This window comes from Sapajus apella, unplaced genomic scaffold, assembly GCF_009761245.1.
Source record: "Sapajus apella isolate SASKATOON/1434 unplaced genomic scaffold, GSC_monkey_1.0 scaffold23, whole genome shotgun sequence".
NCBI classification, from domain to species: domain Eukaryota; kingdom Metazoa; phylum Chordata; class Mammalia; order Primates; family Cebidae; genus Sapajus; species Sapajus apella.
Window position 1 is genome coordinate 20,331,899 of NW_022436963.1, and position 16,495 is coordinate 20,348,393.

A 16,495-nucleotide genomic window follows, 5' to 3' on the forward strand; every position below is an offset into this window, starting at 1 on the left:
TAAAAAAAAAAAAAAAAAAAAAAAAAGGCACATTCTAGAATTAATAAAATACGGTAATACTGTAATTAAAAATCTTAAATCTTGCCCAATATAATTACTTGAAATAGAGCACTGTGACCCACTTCACATGAACCCTTGACATAAATGGAAAAATACGTAAACATTTTCAGTAGCACACCTTTCGTTTATTGACCTATGTAAAAAAAATAATAGGTCTTGAAAAGTCAGAACAATAAAAGAATATGCAAAAGGGTTATTTCTGTTTCTAGAAGACTATACAAATATGCAAAAAAGGAAAAAATTTTTTTTTTTTTTTTTTTTTTTTTCCAAATTTTTTTCCCAAATCTTTTTTTATTATATAAAAGTGTATAAACCACTTTAAAACATCTTATATATTTTTATATATATATATATATATATATATATTACATGCTTTGGAATATAGATAGAAAATGTTCCAAAAAAGTTGTTCAGAAACTTTTCTATTCACAATATGAACAAGAAACTTGTATAAAAGAGAGGGAAGGAGCACCTTTTATGGAATTTTGAAGCAAAGATGACAAAAAAGATCAATCTGGAATATGGAAACCATTTGCTCTAAAAAACAAACAAAACTCTACAATAAACCATAGCTAATTAGTTATTCCAAGGAAAGTATGAGGTAGTTTTAGCCTCATAATTAAATCCACTGCAGCTTGGAGATTTTTTGTCGTTGTTTTTTTTAATGTTAACCTTGTTTTTGTCACATGGTGACTTGGAACCACTTGAGGAATCCAGACTTGTTTAATTTTCTAATGTTCACCATTTTAAGGCACACAATTCATCCAAAATGACATGGCTTTTTTTTTGTTTGTTTTTTGTTTTTTTGCTGTTGTTTTGGATGCTTTCTGTATCATCTTAAAATACTTTTTCAAACTCATAATTATAAAAACTTTCCACATTAAGTCTGCCACTTGAAATGACAGCCAAGTTGGAGAATTACCAGCCAGAACAATAGCTCATCATGCAATTAGTGGAGAAAGGGAAAGGGAACTCAATGATATTGTACCTTAGAAAATTCTCCAAGCAGAGTTTGTCAGTTATTCAGTGGGCTGCTTCATTTTCCCCAATCTGCTACCATAAGTTATATTACAGGATGCTACGGTAATAAGTTTTTCCAGAACCCTTTATGGTGCTTATGAAAAACATTGCTCTTTATCGTATCCTAAAAAACATTTACACTCATTCAGAACTTCATGAAAATCCAGCTTCAAGTAATTTTCCAATACTGTCTAAATTGTCCATGTCTGTGTAGAAAGAGCATGTTATTCTTCGTCAGCTCATGAATTCAAACTAGGTGATGTGAGCAATGACTCCGGAGTTTCTGGTTCCCCTTTTCTTATCCTGCTGAATTGTGCTCTGAGATTTCCCCTGTCCTTACTGCCATGGGACATCCTGAATGTTCTTTCATGGTTTTGAGGTTTGCCTTTAACAACTTCTATTCCCTTAAAAAGTGCTTGCTGTTAATGAAGGCTTCACACTGAGTCCTCTCTTGGCAATGCTTCAATGTGTGGGCAGACTCTGCTGTTAGATTAGTGCCTAGAGTTTGAAAGTCCAAGTTGCTCTTCTGGGGCTTTGTGGGACTTACTGTGTGATTCACTGATTCACATCCAGGGCAACTAAGTCTTCTCTTCAACCTTTGATATCTTTAGGTTTCTAAAGCCAACATCCTCTGGGAAGACAAATACAATTTGCAAGGCACACTAGTGTGAGAACGCAGTGCTTGGTCAAGAGGTCCAACTGCAGTTCAGACTAATGTTCCAGGCTTTGAGTCTTCATGCCAAAAGAGTCTCTGCTCGTTACTCTCCAGGCTGTCTTCCAGCGGGTGTCCATCTGTACCGTCCAGTTGACTGATTTCTGTGTACTGTCTATTAAAAAAAAAAAACAGGAAAGTTACTACTTGTGGCCATATTTTTCTCCCTACAGCACAAAGACTACTACATTTAAAGAAGTTAGTAGGAAGCACTGTTAAGAAAAATTTCCCAAAATGTAGAGATAAGGCAAAGGAAAAGGATGCCTGCATGCTTTTCCTATGTCATACTGGAGCATTGTTTAACAGGCCCATAAAAAGGATTATTTAATTCTCTGGAAAGACATATCTTTGTTTAACTTGTATTTAACATTGATCAGGACCCAGATTGTATTAAGTTATATGTTAACTTATAGACTTCTGTCTCAAAGAAATACAAATAACTAGTCTAGTAAAAAAGATTATGGTTACAGTTTTATTGCCCTATAGGACATTAACTGGTTTTGAATCTAATTCAGTAGTCTTTTCCAACATTTTTTCTGTGTCTTCAATTCACTTTGAAGCAGATTTACCATTCTGCTAGTTCACTTATAATGAGTTAAACAATCTTTGACCCAGTCCATTTTTACTTGTGCAACCGTTATATTTTTAACTTTTGAAAAAGTATATGGTGACAGTCACATTTTAAGTATTTTTCAAATTAAGGGAATACGCTAGATGCTTTCCTCAGGGACAAAATAATATATTTAGAAGGTAGCAGTGGCACGTAGGGATATATATGATATCCCTAGGGTTTGTGGGTCAGGCATAAATTGGAAGTGACCTAGGAAACAGCATCACATTTAAAAATCATAGGCATATTTAGATGGCAATTCCAAATGAGAACATCCTATCATACTACAGACCATTCTGATAAGCAAAACTGCATTATTATAACCGTAGGTTAAGAGATATTAGATAGTTAGTTGATTTCTTTTTTATTTTACATTCCAAAGTCTTTTAGTAAAGGTTATTTTTTAAAAAGTCTTTGGAAGAAGAGCTTTGGAAATAAAGGATTTAGTGTTTTCATGTAACACAAAAAACAAAACCAGGTTTCATCATTTCACACATCAGTCAGTTTCAAGCAAAACTCCTGCTATGCAAGAGGCAACACACAGATTGGAAGTACTGTACTTACTACAGCTGGCTACACTTAGCAAAAGAGAATTTACAACTGATCTCATTTCTGGAGACACAACCATTCTTGGGGATAGAAGCCCTTCATTTTGCCTAGTAATAGATAGTTAGATAGAAAAAGGGAAAGGGAATAGAAAACAGGAGGTGAAAGAAAAAAAGTTATTCAAAAATACAGTTTGCAGCAGTAGAGCCAAAAATTTGACTGTATTATATACCATGTAGCTTCAACTTTTCTACTTTGGAAAGTTTATGCCAATGACAATTACGCCAATTGTACTAGAAAAAGTTTTAATGGTAAAAATTAGTATCTTCCTATAATTTTAGGATCTAGATACTCTAGGGAAAAGCACTTTAAATAATATACTTTATTTTAAAAAACAATAAAACACTAATATATTGCTATGCATTTCAAATCTTTAGCTTAAGGGAAAAATCTAGTTTCTCGTCTTTATCTTAAAACCTAATTTCTCTCTTATTTTAAAAATCATGTTTTCATAAAAACAATTTACAGGATTTCAGAGCAAATTTCTAAAGCTTTATGAATGACTGTTATTATCCTTGCCTTGTTAATAGGTTAAATTGATCGGACTGTATCATAAAGAGAATTCTAAATAAAAAACTGGATGGAAATAAGCACTTCCGTATCTCTATGGCTGTAAGGGCAAAATGGCATATCTTTCTGGAAAGCAAGAACTTAAAAAAATATACTTTTCAATTTAATCCATTAACTCTATTTATTAGAAAGTACCCTAAGAAAATAATCTGGGACTCAGACAAGTATTTTGGACAAAGATGTTAAGAGCTGCAGTACTGGGCTGGGCACCGTGGCTCACGCCTGTAATCCCAGCACTGTGAGGAGCCAAGGCAGTTGGATCACAAGGTCAGGAGTTTGAGACCAGCCTGGTCAACACGGTGAAACCCTGTCACTACTAAAAACACAAAAGTTAGCCAGCCGTGGTGGTGCGTGCCTGTAATCTCAGCTACTTGGGAGGCTGAGGCAGGAGAATCATGTGAATCTGGGTGGCAGAGGTTGCAGTGAGCTGAGATCGCACCACTGCACTTCAGCCTGGGCAACATCATTTCAAGGTTCCATCTTGAGAAAAAAAAAATAGCTGCAGTACTTTAATAAAAAAAAAAAAAAGAAAAAGAAAAATCTAAAAACCTCTCAAAAGAACTGTTCAAAAAATGAGGCGCTGTTAAATAAAGCAGGGTATATTTAAGTGGAATATCATATTGGTCAGATAAAATAAGGTTCTGAAAATTTTAAAAACAAATGGGAACATGGTCATGCTATGAGGCTAAGATTTTTTAAAAAATGGAGATGTAGAATTTCATGTATAACATAAGATGTAAAACTGTATGTACAATATCATTACAACCATACAAAATGGACAAAGGAAAATGGGGAAATTGGGAAAATATGCCAAAATGTTAAGAGCTGCTATCTCTGGACAGTGGAATTATGGCTAATTTATTTCCTACTTATTTATCTCTTTATTATAAATTTTCCACCATGAGCTCATTTATGCACACACATACACAAACACAATGGGGATCTTTAAATAGCTTCTAATTTCCTGTACATTATGCCCCCTTTGATCCCCTATCAAGCCATCTTGGGCTGTCTGAGATATATGAGCAGACTTGGTAAAAACAGATTTTTCTCTAAAAATGCTTAACACTTCCTAAGTCCAGTGACAGTAGTGTTAAGGATATCAGAACTGCCTAATGCACCAAAAGTTTTAGCATCATTTCTAACTGAGTCAACAAAAAGGAAAGTAAAATTATACAAACATGAAAAGAATTCGCAAATATATTATTTAAAATTGGTTAGAACTAAACTAATAAGGCTCAGCTCAAATTTTAGGCCAGTCATTTTGGCTCTTGCTCCTAACTCATTTTCAAACATCATTTACGGAAGTCCAAACTATTTGACGTCCTCTGAAATACATTTTCATTAAAATTCTATTTTGAGTACACCCTTTGTTTAGCTGAGACAATTGGCTTAATATTTCAAGCCAAGAAAAACTCCTACTGAATGTGGAGAAAAGGCATTTGGGGCCGAATATTTCTAATTTGCTTGTAACACTGAATGTCTTGATAAGAAACTGCTAAATTCTCAAATTTATCAGCATAGAAACCTTTATAAGTTGTAGTCTGTATAAGTCTTCTGTGCCTGAAGAATCTGACTTAAAGAAATCAAAATTACACTCTAAAAAACCAGAAATTGCCCTACTTCTTGGTACCATACATGTGGATTATCTTTTGTGAGAAAGTGTAAGGGAGAAATGACCTTTTCAAACTTAATTCCTGCATACAACAAGAATTTTTTAAAAAGTAATTCCAAGTTTGCAATTAAAAAAGAAACCAATTTTAACAAATTGCTCTTGTACATTTCCTCTAATGTGTACAAAGGACTGCTTTTACAGACAAACAGGACAGCTGGCTGTGTCTGTTGCTTTGTAACAAACACAGGATCAGACACGAAAAGGCAGCAAATGTTTGAAATCCAGCCTACCAACTGTCTGAGGAACCTTGGTATGAACAGCCTTTCCTGGAGTAGAGATATTTTTCCTGCAAGGTTTCAAAAGAGACTTAAAATGGACATATCACTCATAGGGTTTCAAACACCATAATTTTTTTAAAAAAGCTTCAGACTCAGAATTCAGTGTACAGACTAAAGAACAGAATGCATTAGATGAGGGGACAGCAAACTTTTTCTTAAGCGCCAGGTATTTTTGGCTTTGGTGTCTGTACAAGTAGTCCTTTGTAAACATTAGAGGAAATACACAAGAATTCAATGTAAGATTGAAGAACATGGTCAAATTTGAATGAGTTAGATTAGGGGTTAGCAAACTTTTTCTTAAAGGTCAGATACTTTTTGGCTTTGGTGCAACTACTGAGCTCTGCCCTAGTCCTAGTACAATCCACAGATAACATGTAAATGAATGACTGTGGCTATTCCCCAATGAAACTTTATTTACCAGAAGAGGTGGCCGCTGAATTTGGCCCACAGGCTCTAGTTTGCCAACCCCTAAACCAGATTATCTGACATTTGTAAATTAGGATCTCTGAATTCTTTTGAACTGGAACAGGTGCCTAGGATTTTCAAGGACTGCTTCCTCACCGGCTTGGAGAGGGTAAAGGATTATAGGCATTGCCATAGCAGCTGGTGTAAGGAGAATGTGCTGGAGTCTCGTAATCCGACAGCCCTATGGTTAACTGGGTCCTCCAGTTCCCAGAAGCATTTGTAGAAGACACTGAAAATAAAAATGGAAAAAGAGACAAAATTAATAAAAATATAAAAAGTGAAAATTGTTGAGGTCATTCAGATGTACATTGCAATCAGTTTTGTCAGAGTAGAGATTAAGAGAGTTTGGAACCAACAGAGTTCCTATTCCAATTTAGTGACTTGCTGGCTATGTCACCTTAAGCAAGTAGTTTATCCCCTTTAAGTTTCAGTTTTCTCATCCATGCAGTAGGGATAATAATATTAACATATTCTTTATAGGTATGATCCCAGGATTAAATAAGGTAATTTTGAAAATCTTTAGCACTGTACTTGATACAGAGTAAGCACTCAATAAAAGATGACTATTAATATTATTATTGAGAATAAGATTAATTGAAAGATAAATTTGCCTCTTGTTGGGGCCAGGGGTAGTGGCTCATGCCTGTAATCCCAACATTTTGGGAGGCTGAGGCAGGAGGATCACTTAAGGCTAAGAGTTTGAGACCAGCCTGGCCAACATGGTGAAACCCTGTTTCTACCAAAAAATACAAAAATTAGCCAGGCGTGGTAGTGCCTGCCTCTAATCCCAGCTACTTGGGAGGCTGAGACAGGAGAATTGTTTGAGCCCACAAGGTAGAAGTTGCAGTCAGCCAAGATCACGCCACTGCACTCCAGCCCTGGTGACAGAGTGAGTCTGTAACAAAGTAAGTAAGTAAATAAAAATAATAAAAATAATTTTAGGTCAGGCTTAGTGGCACAAGCCTGTAATCCCAGCACTTTGGGAGGCCAAGGCTGGAGGATCACTTCAGCCCAGGAGTTCAAGGCTAGCCTGGGCAACTGGGGAAACCCCATCTCCACAAAAAACACAAAAATTAGCCTAGTGTAGTGGTGTACATCTATAGTCCCAATTAATTGGGAGGCTGAGGCGGGAGGACCACTGGAGTGTGGGAAGTCAAGGGTGCAGTGAGCTGTGTTTGCACCGCTGCACTCCAGCCTGGACCACCAATCAAGACCCTATCCCAAAAAAGAAAATAAGAATAATACATAAATAACTTAAAAAATAACCAAAAAGACAAGCAAGAAAACAATTCTCATATATTGTGAGAAATCTTCCCATTCAGGCTATGGTGTTGTAAAGGTAAGATGATGAGTTTGGGTTTGTCAGAGGCCTTGGAGGAAATGTGTTTCTTAAGTAGACTTGTTGAGACGTAACTATTCCTCAGCCAAAGACAACACTGGCCACTGGATCGAGGCTATTTTTTGTCTTTAAAAAAAGTATAGGGCCGGGCGCGGTGGCTCAAGCCTGTAATCCCAGCACTTTGGGAGGCCGAGGCGGGTGGATCACGAGGTCAAGAGATCGAGACCATCCTGGTCAACATGGTGAAACCCTGTCTCTACTAAAACTACAAAAAATTAGCTGGGCATGGTGGCGCGTGTCTGTAGTCCCAGCTACTCGGGAGGCTGAGGCAGGAGAATTGCCTGAACCCAGGAGGCGGAGGTTGCGGTGAGCCGAGATCGCGCCATTGTACTCCAGCCTGGGTAACAAGAGCGAAACTCCGTCTCAAAAAAAAAAAAAAAAAAAAAAAAAAGTATATGTGCGTGTGTGTGTTGGGGGAGGTGCGGCAAGGTGGTAACTAGTTCAGGAAGGAATTCAGGAAGAAGGGATTTAGTTCTACAGAGGAACTGAACTAGAACAAGACAAGGGGACAATTTGGGAGCAAAGCCCAACAAATGCCTCATCACTGGGCGTTTGTTGTCCTCTCTATGAAACCAGTTCTGCTCCATGCCTTGGATGCACAAGGTAACCACAACATCATGCCGTTTGTCCAAGACTCAAAAACCAGCACCGCTCTTTTCCATTTCCTGTTTCTGGCTCCAGACCTACTCCTCTCGTACCCACAAAGCGCCTGTGATCACAAGGGGGCAACACATTTCAAAACTCATCTGTGGCCCTGGATATCATGAGGGCTAACATTGACTAACAGATGTAACACTCTCAGTTTGAGCTTCTAAGACATTTCTGAACTGTAAATCAGAAGTTCTGAGCCTTGGTAGTTAAAATGTCAGTGCTGGGGGGCCAGGTGTGATGGCTCATGCTTGTAATCCCAGCACTTTGGGAGGCTCAGGTGGGAAGATCACTTGCAGCCACAGGTTGCAGCCTGGGAAACAGAGCCCAGTCTCCACAAAAAAAAAAAAAAAAAATTTAGCCAGGCGTGGTGATGCACACTTGTAAGCCTAGCTACTTGGGAGGCTGAGACGGGAGGATTGCATTGAGCCAAGGAGTTTGAAACTGAGTGCGTTATAATGGCATCACTGACTCCAATGTGGGTGACAGACTGAGACTCTGTCTCTTTAAAAAATAAAAAAAAAAGGAGCTGAGCTAGGATAGGATCCCCATTCCACCACTTAGTAGCTTTGGAAATTGGGTTATTTAAACTCTGTAGCCAGAGCTACCTAAGCTGCAAAATTATCATAATAACAATAAGCATAACAATAGCAATCACTATATAGAACTGTTACATACATTAAATAGGAGAGTTCAGGTAATATGCTGAATTTGCATGGCATCTAGTAAGCTTCCCACAAATGGTAGTTGTCATTACTAAAACTGAGTCACCGAGACAGCCTTCAGGTGGCTGGAAGGGACTACAAAGCCAGGACTAATTTGGCAAATGACTGGAAATGGATCTCTCCATGAGAATGATGTCTGCCTGTTGTAATACATTTCCGTAGTTATAAAGTGGAGATAGAAATGAGGGGAATTCCAGAAGGGAATTCTAGGAGTACAGATTCCATCCCTGTAGTTCTTTAAAGAGCAATGCCTTTTGGTCTGGGAGGCCACACTTTGCTGGTGTCAGCAAGGCTCACACCAAGTCTGAAACAGGAAGCATCACTTCCATTCTCACCTTTAGCCCAGATACTAAGCTAACAGACAGGAATGTTGAGGTTCCTAGTTACACCTGCTTCCCCCACGGGGCACCACCCCAGTCCTGTGCTGTAGTGACTGTCCACATGCGATCTCAGCCCTCCTTGTTTGGTTTTTCCCTTTTAGTACTCTGCCCCACCCTGCCCAGGTTTGATCTGTGGAAGTTTCTCACATCTTCAACTTTAAGAGGAAAAAAACGTGTTTTCTAGGTCAGAGCCATAAATAAGAAATAATTACAGAAGCCCTTTCATATGTTAGATGTGGTAATAGATGGGACAGCCCTAGTGGAAGTCCAAAGTCCTACACAAATAGGAGAGAACTTGAACCCAAACAGAAATCTCCATGGAAACGCCTCTTGTCAACAAGTATATGAAACTTGTAAAGGTGTAGTTTTCACTGACTACTCATACAATGATTCAGGATTCCTTATACTATTTCTCAATAAGGTGTCATGCTGACAAGGGAGAAGATGAGACTCATGACCTCTGCTTTTCTGGCAGTTTGAGAACGCATTCATTTCTTAGAGTTTTGAAATTGCTTAATTTTAATACATTCCTCTGGCTGCTGACTCAGCTCGTCGTGGCCAGGAACTAGTTCAATACTGGGTCCTCCATAGCTTGAATGTGGCTGCTCTTTTGCTGAATAAATAAAACCATACACAGAGCCTCCCCTATCTTCTATTTCTCTACTTAAAGTACCTGGCACATCTGGGAGTAGCAGGAAGTCCTCCACAAATGTCAGCAGAGTTAGGGGCCTAAGTCAACATCAAGGGTATAAAGGAAACATCTCTAATCGAAGTTATCTTTTAAAATCCCTTAGGTCAACCATAAAGTAGGTATATATGAATAGTGAATTACAATATGCATGGCAGGCACCGTGGCTCTCGCCTGTAATCCAAAAACTCTGGGAGGCCAAGGCAGGAGGTCTGCTTGCGGCCAGGAGTTTAAGACCAGCCTAGGCAACAAAGCAAGACCCGATCTAAGCCTCCCTGTTTCTACCAAAAAAAAAAAAAAAAAAAAAAAAAAAAAGATATGCAAATTACTTAGAACAGTGCTTAATCAATTACAGTTCCTATCAGGATTATTATGAGCCTTACGCAGGCACCTGAGCATTCAAAATGGTCCTTAGATGATCAAATCTTGGTGGTGAACAAGGATAGATGTATAATTCTAATGTTTTCCGCTTACGTGAGGGTTTACTCTTATTCTTTTTTTTTTTTTTTTTTTTGAGGCAAGTCTCACTCTGTCACCTAGGCTGGAGTGCAATAGCATGGTCTCGGTTCACTGTAATCTCTACCTCCTGGGTTCAAGCGATTCTCCTGCCTCGGCCTCCTGAGTAACTGGGGCTACAGGCACGTGCTAATTTTAGCCGAGCTACACACCCAGCTAATTTTTGTATTTTTAGTAGAGATAAGGTTTCACTATGTTGGCCAGGCTGTCTCAAACTCCTGATCTCGTGATCCACCCGCCTCGGCCTCCCAAAGTGCTGGGATTACAGGCATGAGACACTGTGCCCAGTTGTACTCTATTCTTTCAAAATATCAAACCTCAATGACGTGAACACATTTAATAGATGTGCCTATCAATGTAAATCCTAAAAAGATAATGCAAGTGAAACCCCTAACACATTCCAGTGTGGGTGACTGAGTGAGACTTTGTCTCAAAAAAAAAAAACAAAAAAACCCCCAAAAAACCCAAAACCAAAATCCTAACACAAGGCAGCACAGAGAGTACATGTTCAATCAATGTTTGCTGGATATGAATCTACAATTTGCTTCATTACAGTCAAGTGTACTGAGTTCTTTGGAGAGCTGGAAAGAACTGTTTTTAAATTGGAAATCCTGATTGTGGGGTTCCACCGAATGGTTACCACTCTTTTGACCTTAAGTACTGGTCCCACGATCCATGAAGTGGTTTTGGGTGGGCAGGGAACATAATGTAAATAAAATCCAGGTGTCGCGTGTTTTTACGGTATTCTCACCTGAAGAGTAGGAGGATGCACGACTGCTTGGAGAACAAGGTACTTGAAGGCCCGCAAACCCCAGACATCTCTGTGATCCCCTGTCTGAATCAAAGCTGGTCTGCGGGCTGTGGCCCTGATCCTTCTGCCCAGAGGCCCGCTGGTACCAGCCACGCAAGTGCTCGGCAACTAAGGCCTTGTGGATGTTTTTGGTAATGTGCTCAGATTTTGTGGCGTCCTTTCTTGGCAGCCGGAGAGTTGCATATGGGTTATGGGGTACCCGGTCGACCTCATCTTCGTGAAAGGATCTGCTGTAGTCCCTCTGGCGTTCATATCCATAGTGGGCTGAGGACCGGTAGGAAGGGTTGACACTATACTGTCCCTCGGTGTCATTCTCATAGACATAACCACCACTGTAATAAAAGTCACACTCTGCATAGGGTGTGTACCCGGCAATGTAGTAACTGGAAGATGGTGGCTCCTGACTCTTTGAGTAGACACCATTCCTCAAACTATCCTTTTGTGCTAGGTTGGGCATGCTTCCTGAATTTGAAGTAGAAACATTCTGTTTCTTTGACCTCCTCCGACCCCTGGTGCGAGTGTCCAGGGTCTGGGTGGTGTAATAAGGGCCGCTAACTGGTGTCACACAATAATACTCTGTGCTTGATTGACTTGTATAAGAAGACCCGTCATCGAGGATTTCTGTGCTGCTGCTTCTTTGGGATTTGGAGAGGGAGAAAAATGGCTTATCACTGTCCATCTCGGAGAGCAGGTGGGACTGGGACTCCAGGCTTCCACTCCGCTGGCGGCAGTGCTGAGACGAAGATTCGGGTCTGAAAGAGGAGAAAGGCAAATCTGTCAAAACCAAGAAGGAAAGGAGGACCCACATAGGAAAAAAGAATACCATGCTGAATGACTGAATAGCTCGTGAATCGCAGTAGGACTTTGAAGGTTGCCAAAGCTGACTGCACAACAAAATCTATTTGTTCACCAAATCTATTGGCTCACACGTAAGTTCATTACCACGGTCAAAATGAGAAAAGAACTGGGTTCTATTAGTTCTGCAAGCCAAATCCTCCCTTGAGGGTAGGGAAAGACACAAACTGATGATGCACAGTTTGCACTGGAGACTAAAAAAAACACCCAACATGTCTTTGGAGGGTCTGTCTTCCTAGAGGATATGAAGATATGGTACATATATATAAGTCTGGGCTGAGTCACGGCACTGGTATTTCCCAGCTGTATGAGCTCAGACAAGATATTTAATCTCTCTGAATCTTGCTTCCTCCTTTGTAAGAGGAGGATGAAAACAATATCTTATTACCTCACAAAAGGCTTGCTATAGGGACTAAATAATACAGTGCATATAAAACATTTAGCATAGCACTCACAAACATTTCAAAATGTTGCTATTGTTACTAACTTCATCCTCACCATTGAATAATGAATGGCAATATGTGACAGGGGAAATTAAGGTACTAAAAATCTAATGTATACTTGAACAAATCAAATACATTTTTTTTTGCCAACATATTTGAAACCATAAGTTAGCAGAGAATGTAAAACCATAAAACAAATTCCTGCTACAGAAAGTCACTTGAAATGATTAAAAACCGCAACACAGCAAGACAGAACCTCAAAGCAAAAATCCACAGAGCCAAAGCAATGAGAATGAAGCTCTCTTACTCCAAGTGGCCGCTGCTGTAGGCGTTTCGGGTAAGCACTGGTGTGGTGGGCATGCTTCGTCCTCCCTGGGGCCGCCTCTCCAGAGTTTTGTAAGGGCTGCTGTGTGTCGACAGCATTTCTCTGTGACGATAAAAAGAAGAATTCAGGAAATGATGCATCTCTCAACATCTCTGGGAAACTTTTCATAAGCTGATAGGAAACTTACTAGGAGCCCAAGGAAAGGGAATATAGGGAGAAAGGTAGGAAGGGTATCTTTGCGGTTTAGTGTCCTGGTTCATCCTAGGTGAGTTTTAGTGGAAGCATATATGGTCTGACTTTCTAGTCACAAATACGTAGAAAAAAAAGGACTTTTAATAAAGAGTACACATGTGGCCACTAGCCACATGTAGCTGCTGGGCATTTGAATTGTGGCTAGCATGACTGAGGAACCAAATTTTAAATTTTATTTACTTCAAATTGGCTACCACAGCTCTGGCTCCTTGAATCTACCATTTCAGACAAAAGTTCCTAAATGCTAATCCACAAACTGGGGCTGATACACGGTAAAGTTTTCACTGGCCTTTAACAAAGTACAAATATAACAAAGTGTAGGTTATATTTTCATAAGTAAAAATGTATCCAATTTGAATAATCCAGTAATCTACCTTCATTTTGAGAATAATTTTCTTTATTTAAAGATTAAAAAAAATTTATTCTGTTTGGCCTTTGTAAAGCAAATACCTTCCATCTTTGCTGTGATGCAGTATAACATGTTCACTGAAATCACACACATCGTAAGCTTCGGAGCCTGCCAAGTTCTAGGCTACCTAGGTTCAAACCTTGATTCCCTTGTTTACTAGTTGATGAACCCAATGAAGTTATTCGTGGTCCCTGGCCCTCAGTGTACTTACTTATCTCTAAAGAGTAATGACAGTAGGGTTGTCATGAGGATTAAATTCATTAATAAATTACATGGGAAAAACATAAACAGTGTCTGGGACACAGTAAATGATCAGCAGCAGCCAGGCGTGGTGGCTCATGCCTGTAACCCTAGCACTTTGGGAGGCCGAGGTTGGCAGATCACCTGAGGTCAGGAGTTCAAGACCAGCCTGGCCAACATGGTGAAACCCTACCTGTACTAAAAATACAAAAATTAGTGGGGCGTGGTGGCACACATTCCAGCTACTCGGGAGGCTGAGGTGGGAGAATTGCTTGAACCTAAAAGGAGGAGGCTGCAGTGAGCCAGGAGGCTACTGGTGCCACTGCACTCCAGCCTGGGCAACAGGGTGACGCCACGTCTCAGAAAAAAAAAAAAAAGAAAAGAAAAAAGAAAAAAAGGTAAGCACTCAATAGAAATGTTATATAAAATCAAATTAACATTAAGTGAAATGTTAACTTCATCCAATTAGTATTACTACAATGATAGTGGATATATTCTTTATATCAAAATGTTGTTTCTTTCACGGATTCATGGTGCTATTTGTTTGATCATTTCTTTTCTTTTTTTTTTTTTGAGACAGAATCTCAGTCTGTCACCAGGCTAGAGTGCAGTGGCGTCATCTTGGCTCACTGCAACCTCTGCCTCCCAGGTTCAAGTGATTCTACTGCCTCAACCACCCAAGTAGCTGGGACTACAGGAGGGTGCCACCATGCCCAGCTAATTTTTGTATTTTTAGTACAGACAGGGTTTCACCATGTTGGCCAGGATGGTCTTAATCTCTTGACCTCATGATCCACCTGCTTCAGCCTCCCAAAGTGCTGGGGGATTACAGGCATGAGCCAGCACGCGCTGCCTTTTTTTTGGCGGGGGGAGGTCAGCATCTTGCCGTGTTGCCCAGGCTGGGGTGCAGTGGCATGATCACAGTTCACTTCACTCTTGAAATCCTGGGCTGAAGCAATCCTCCTGCCTCAGTCTACCAAATAGCTAGGACTACGGGTATACAATACCATGTCTGGCTAATGAAAAAAAAAAAAAAAAACTAGGGGCCAAGCGTGATGGCCTCATTTGGGAGGCCGAGGCAGGTGGATCACGTTAAGTCAAGAGTTCAAGATCACCAGCCTGGCCAACATAGGGAGACTCTGTCTCTACTAAAAATACAAAAATTAGATGGGTATGGTGGTGTGCGCCTGTAATCCTAGCTACTCAGGAGGCTGAGGTGAAAGAATCGCTTGAACCCAGGAGACGGAGGTTTTAGTGGGCTGAGATTTCACCACTGCACTCCAGCCTGAGCAACAGAGCAAGACTCTGTCTAACAAATAAGTTAAAAAAATTTTTTTTTTTTAATGTAGAGATGGGGCTTCATTAGATTGCCCAGTCTGGTCTCCAACTCTTCAGTTCAAGTGATCCTCCCACCTTGGCCTCCCAAAGTGCTGGGATTATAGGTGTGAGCTGCCACACTCAGCCTGTTTGAAGATTCCTTTTTAGGCAAACCAACCACTGGTAATCCCATCTTGTGTCTTATTTTTTTTTTTTTTAAGGATTTGTCCATACAGCCAAATTCTGGGAACCACTGGCCTGTCAAGTTTCTTATTGCCCTGATAATATTTACAACTGAGATATTTAAGAAAATGCTTGGATTATCCATTTTACAGATTATAAAATGGGTTTAAGTGCCATGTTTATTTGCAGGATTGGAAATCAGTCCCGCTACTTGGTTAACGACAATTTCCTTAGACCAGTGACTATGAAACTGTACTGAGGACGCTATGTCCAAATCCAGATGATAATTAATGTCCCTACAAGTTACTATAGATCGAATAGACTTTAAAGTCAAGGAAATGGTCAAATGCATTTTAAAAGACTTCTTAAAAACATTTTCATTTTCATTTGCTGCAAACAACAAATAACTGGGTTCGTTTCTATGCCCCAGTTTTACAAGATAACATCCTCTGGAAGGATAAATAAAAACATGTGAAACTATATCAACCACACACTGCATTTTGGAGGAAAAATTTCCTAGTTGTGAGGCATTAACCTTACTGATAATATGAGGTCTCACCTGGACTGCCTGGTATCCACAAACTGTTCATTGATGGACGACTTTCTGAAATGGATTCGCTCAATACCAAGAGATTTAGGGGGAAGAATTCTTGGAGAATGAGGTACTGAACTTGATCGCTGCCCAGCAACAGAGAAGGCGTCACTGGCTATAATAAGTAAATGGGTGAATAAAAAATCAGTAGGTAAATCAATAAGTAAATAAATATCTTGCCAACACCTTAAAAAAAGAAATTGGAAGATTTAGTGAACAAAGTGTTCTTCCAAAGATGATAGTTTTAGAAGTACATAACTTTCAAGAAGTTATTTTTTATATTTTATATGTCAGAAAACATGAAATTACTGAACCCTCTTCTGGGATCTGAAACATCTTTTGCCAAATTCTACTCTGAAAGAGTAAATCACTTAAGGGGAATGGGTAATAGAGCAGCTTTTAAAAAGCTATATTAAAGAAAATCCCCAGTGTGGAAAGAACCAAGGGGAAGTTAGCCTGGATCATTTTTGTTCACCTTTACTTTTAAAGTTTTTAGGCCTCAAGAAGAAAGAAAAAACAAAGTATAAAAAAAGATAAAAAAGGATGAAGGTAGTGAACAAAAAGATGATACAAATAAAAAGAAAAAAAAAGTTTTTAGACCTTTTAGGTCAAAGGCTTATCCCGTCATTTAAAGTAACGAAACTGACTTATGCTCCATCATCAGAGGCTTGTTATGTTTCCCACTGATAATTACATTTTCAAAGAGGAATGGCAGG

General features: G+C 39.4%; 1 protein-coding gene across 6 annotated transcripts in view; it reads right to left on the reverse strand.

Moving 5' to 3' along the window:
* Positions 1-163: 163 nt before the first annotated feature.
* FRMD4B (FERM domain containing 4B) overlaps positions 164-16,495 on the reverse strand; it is a 364,030-nt gene continuing 347,698 nt past the window's right edge. For 5 of the 6 annotated variants that reach the window (XM_032290457.1, XM_032290458.1, XM_032290454.1 and 2 more), the window contains 6 exons: positions 15,747-15,894; positions 12,769-12,888; positions 11,104-11,915; positions 6,093-6,225; positions 2,967-3,058; positions 164-1,907 (listed from right to left, as the gene is read on the reverse strand). In XM_032290457.1, the coding sequence (XP_032146348.1) occupies positions 1,792-1,907; positions 2,967-3,058; positions 6,093-6,225; positions 11,104-11,915; positions 12,769-12,888; positions 15,747-15,894 (1,421 nt within the window). In that variant the 3' untranslated portion in view covers positions 164-1,791. The remainder of the gene's footprint in view (positions 1,908-2,966; positions 3,059-6,092; positions 6,226-11,103; positions 11,916-12,768; positions 12,889-15,746; positions 15,895-16,495) is intronic. The other variant, XM_032290455.1, reaches the window with a different exon arrangement.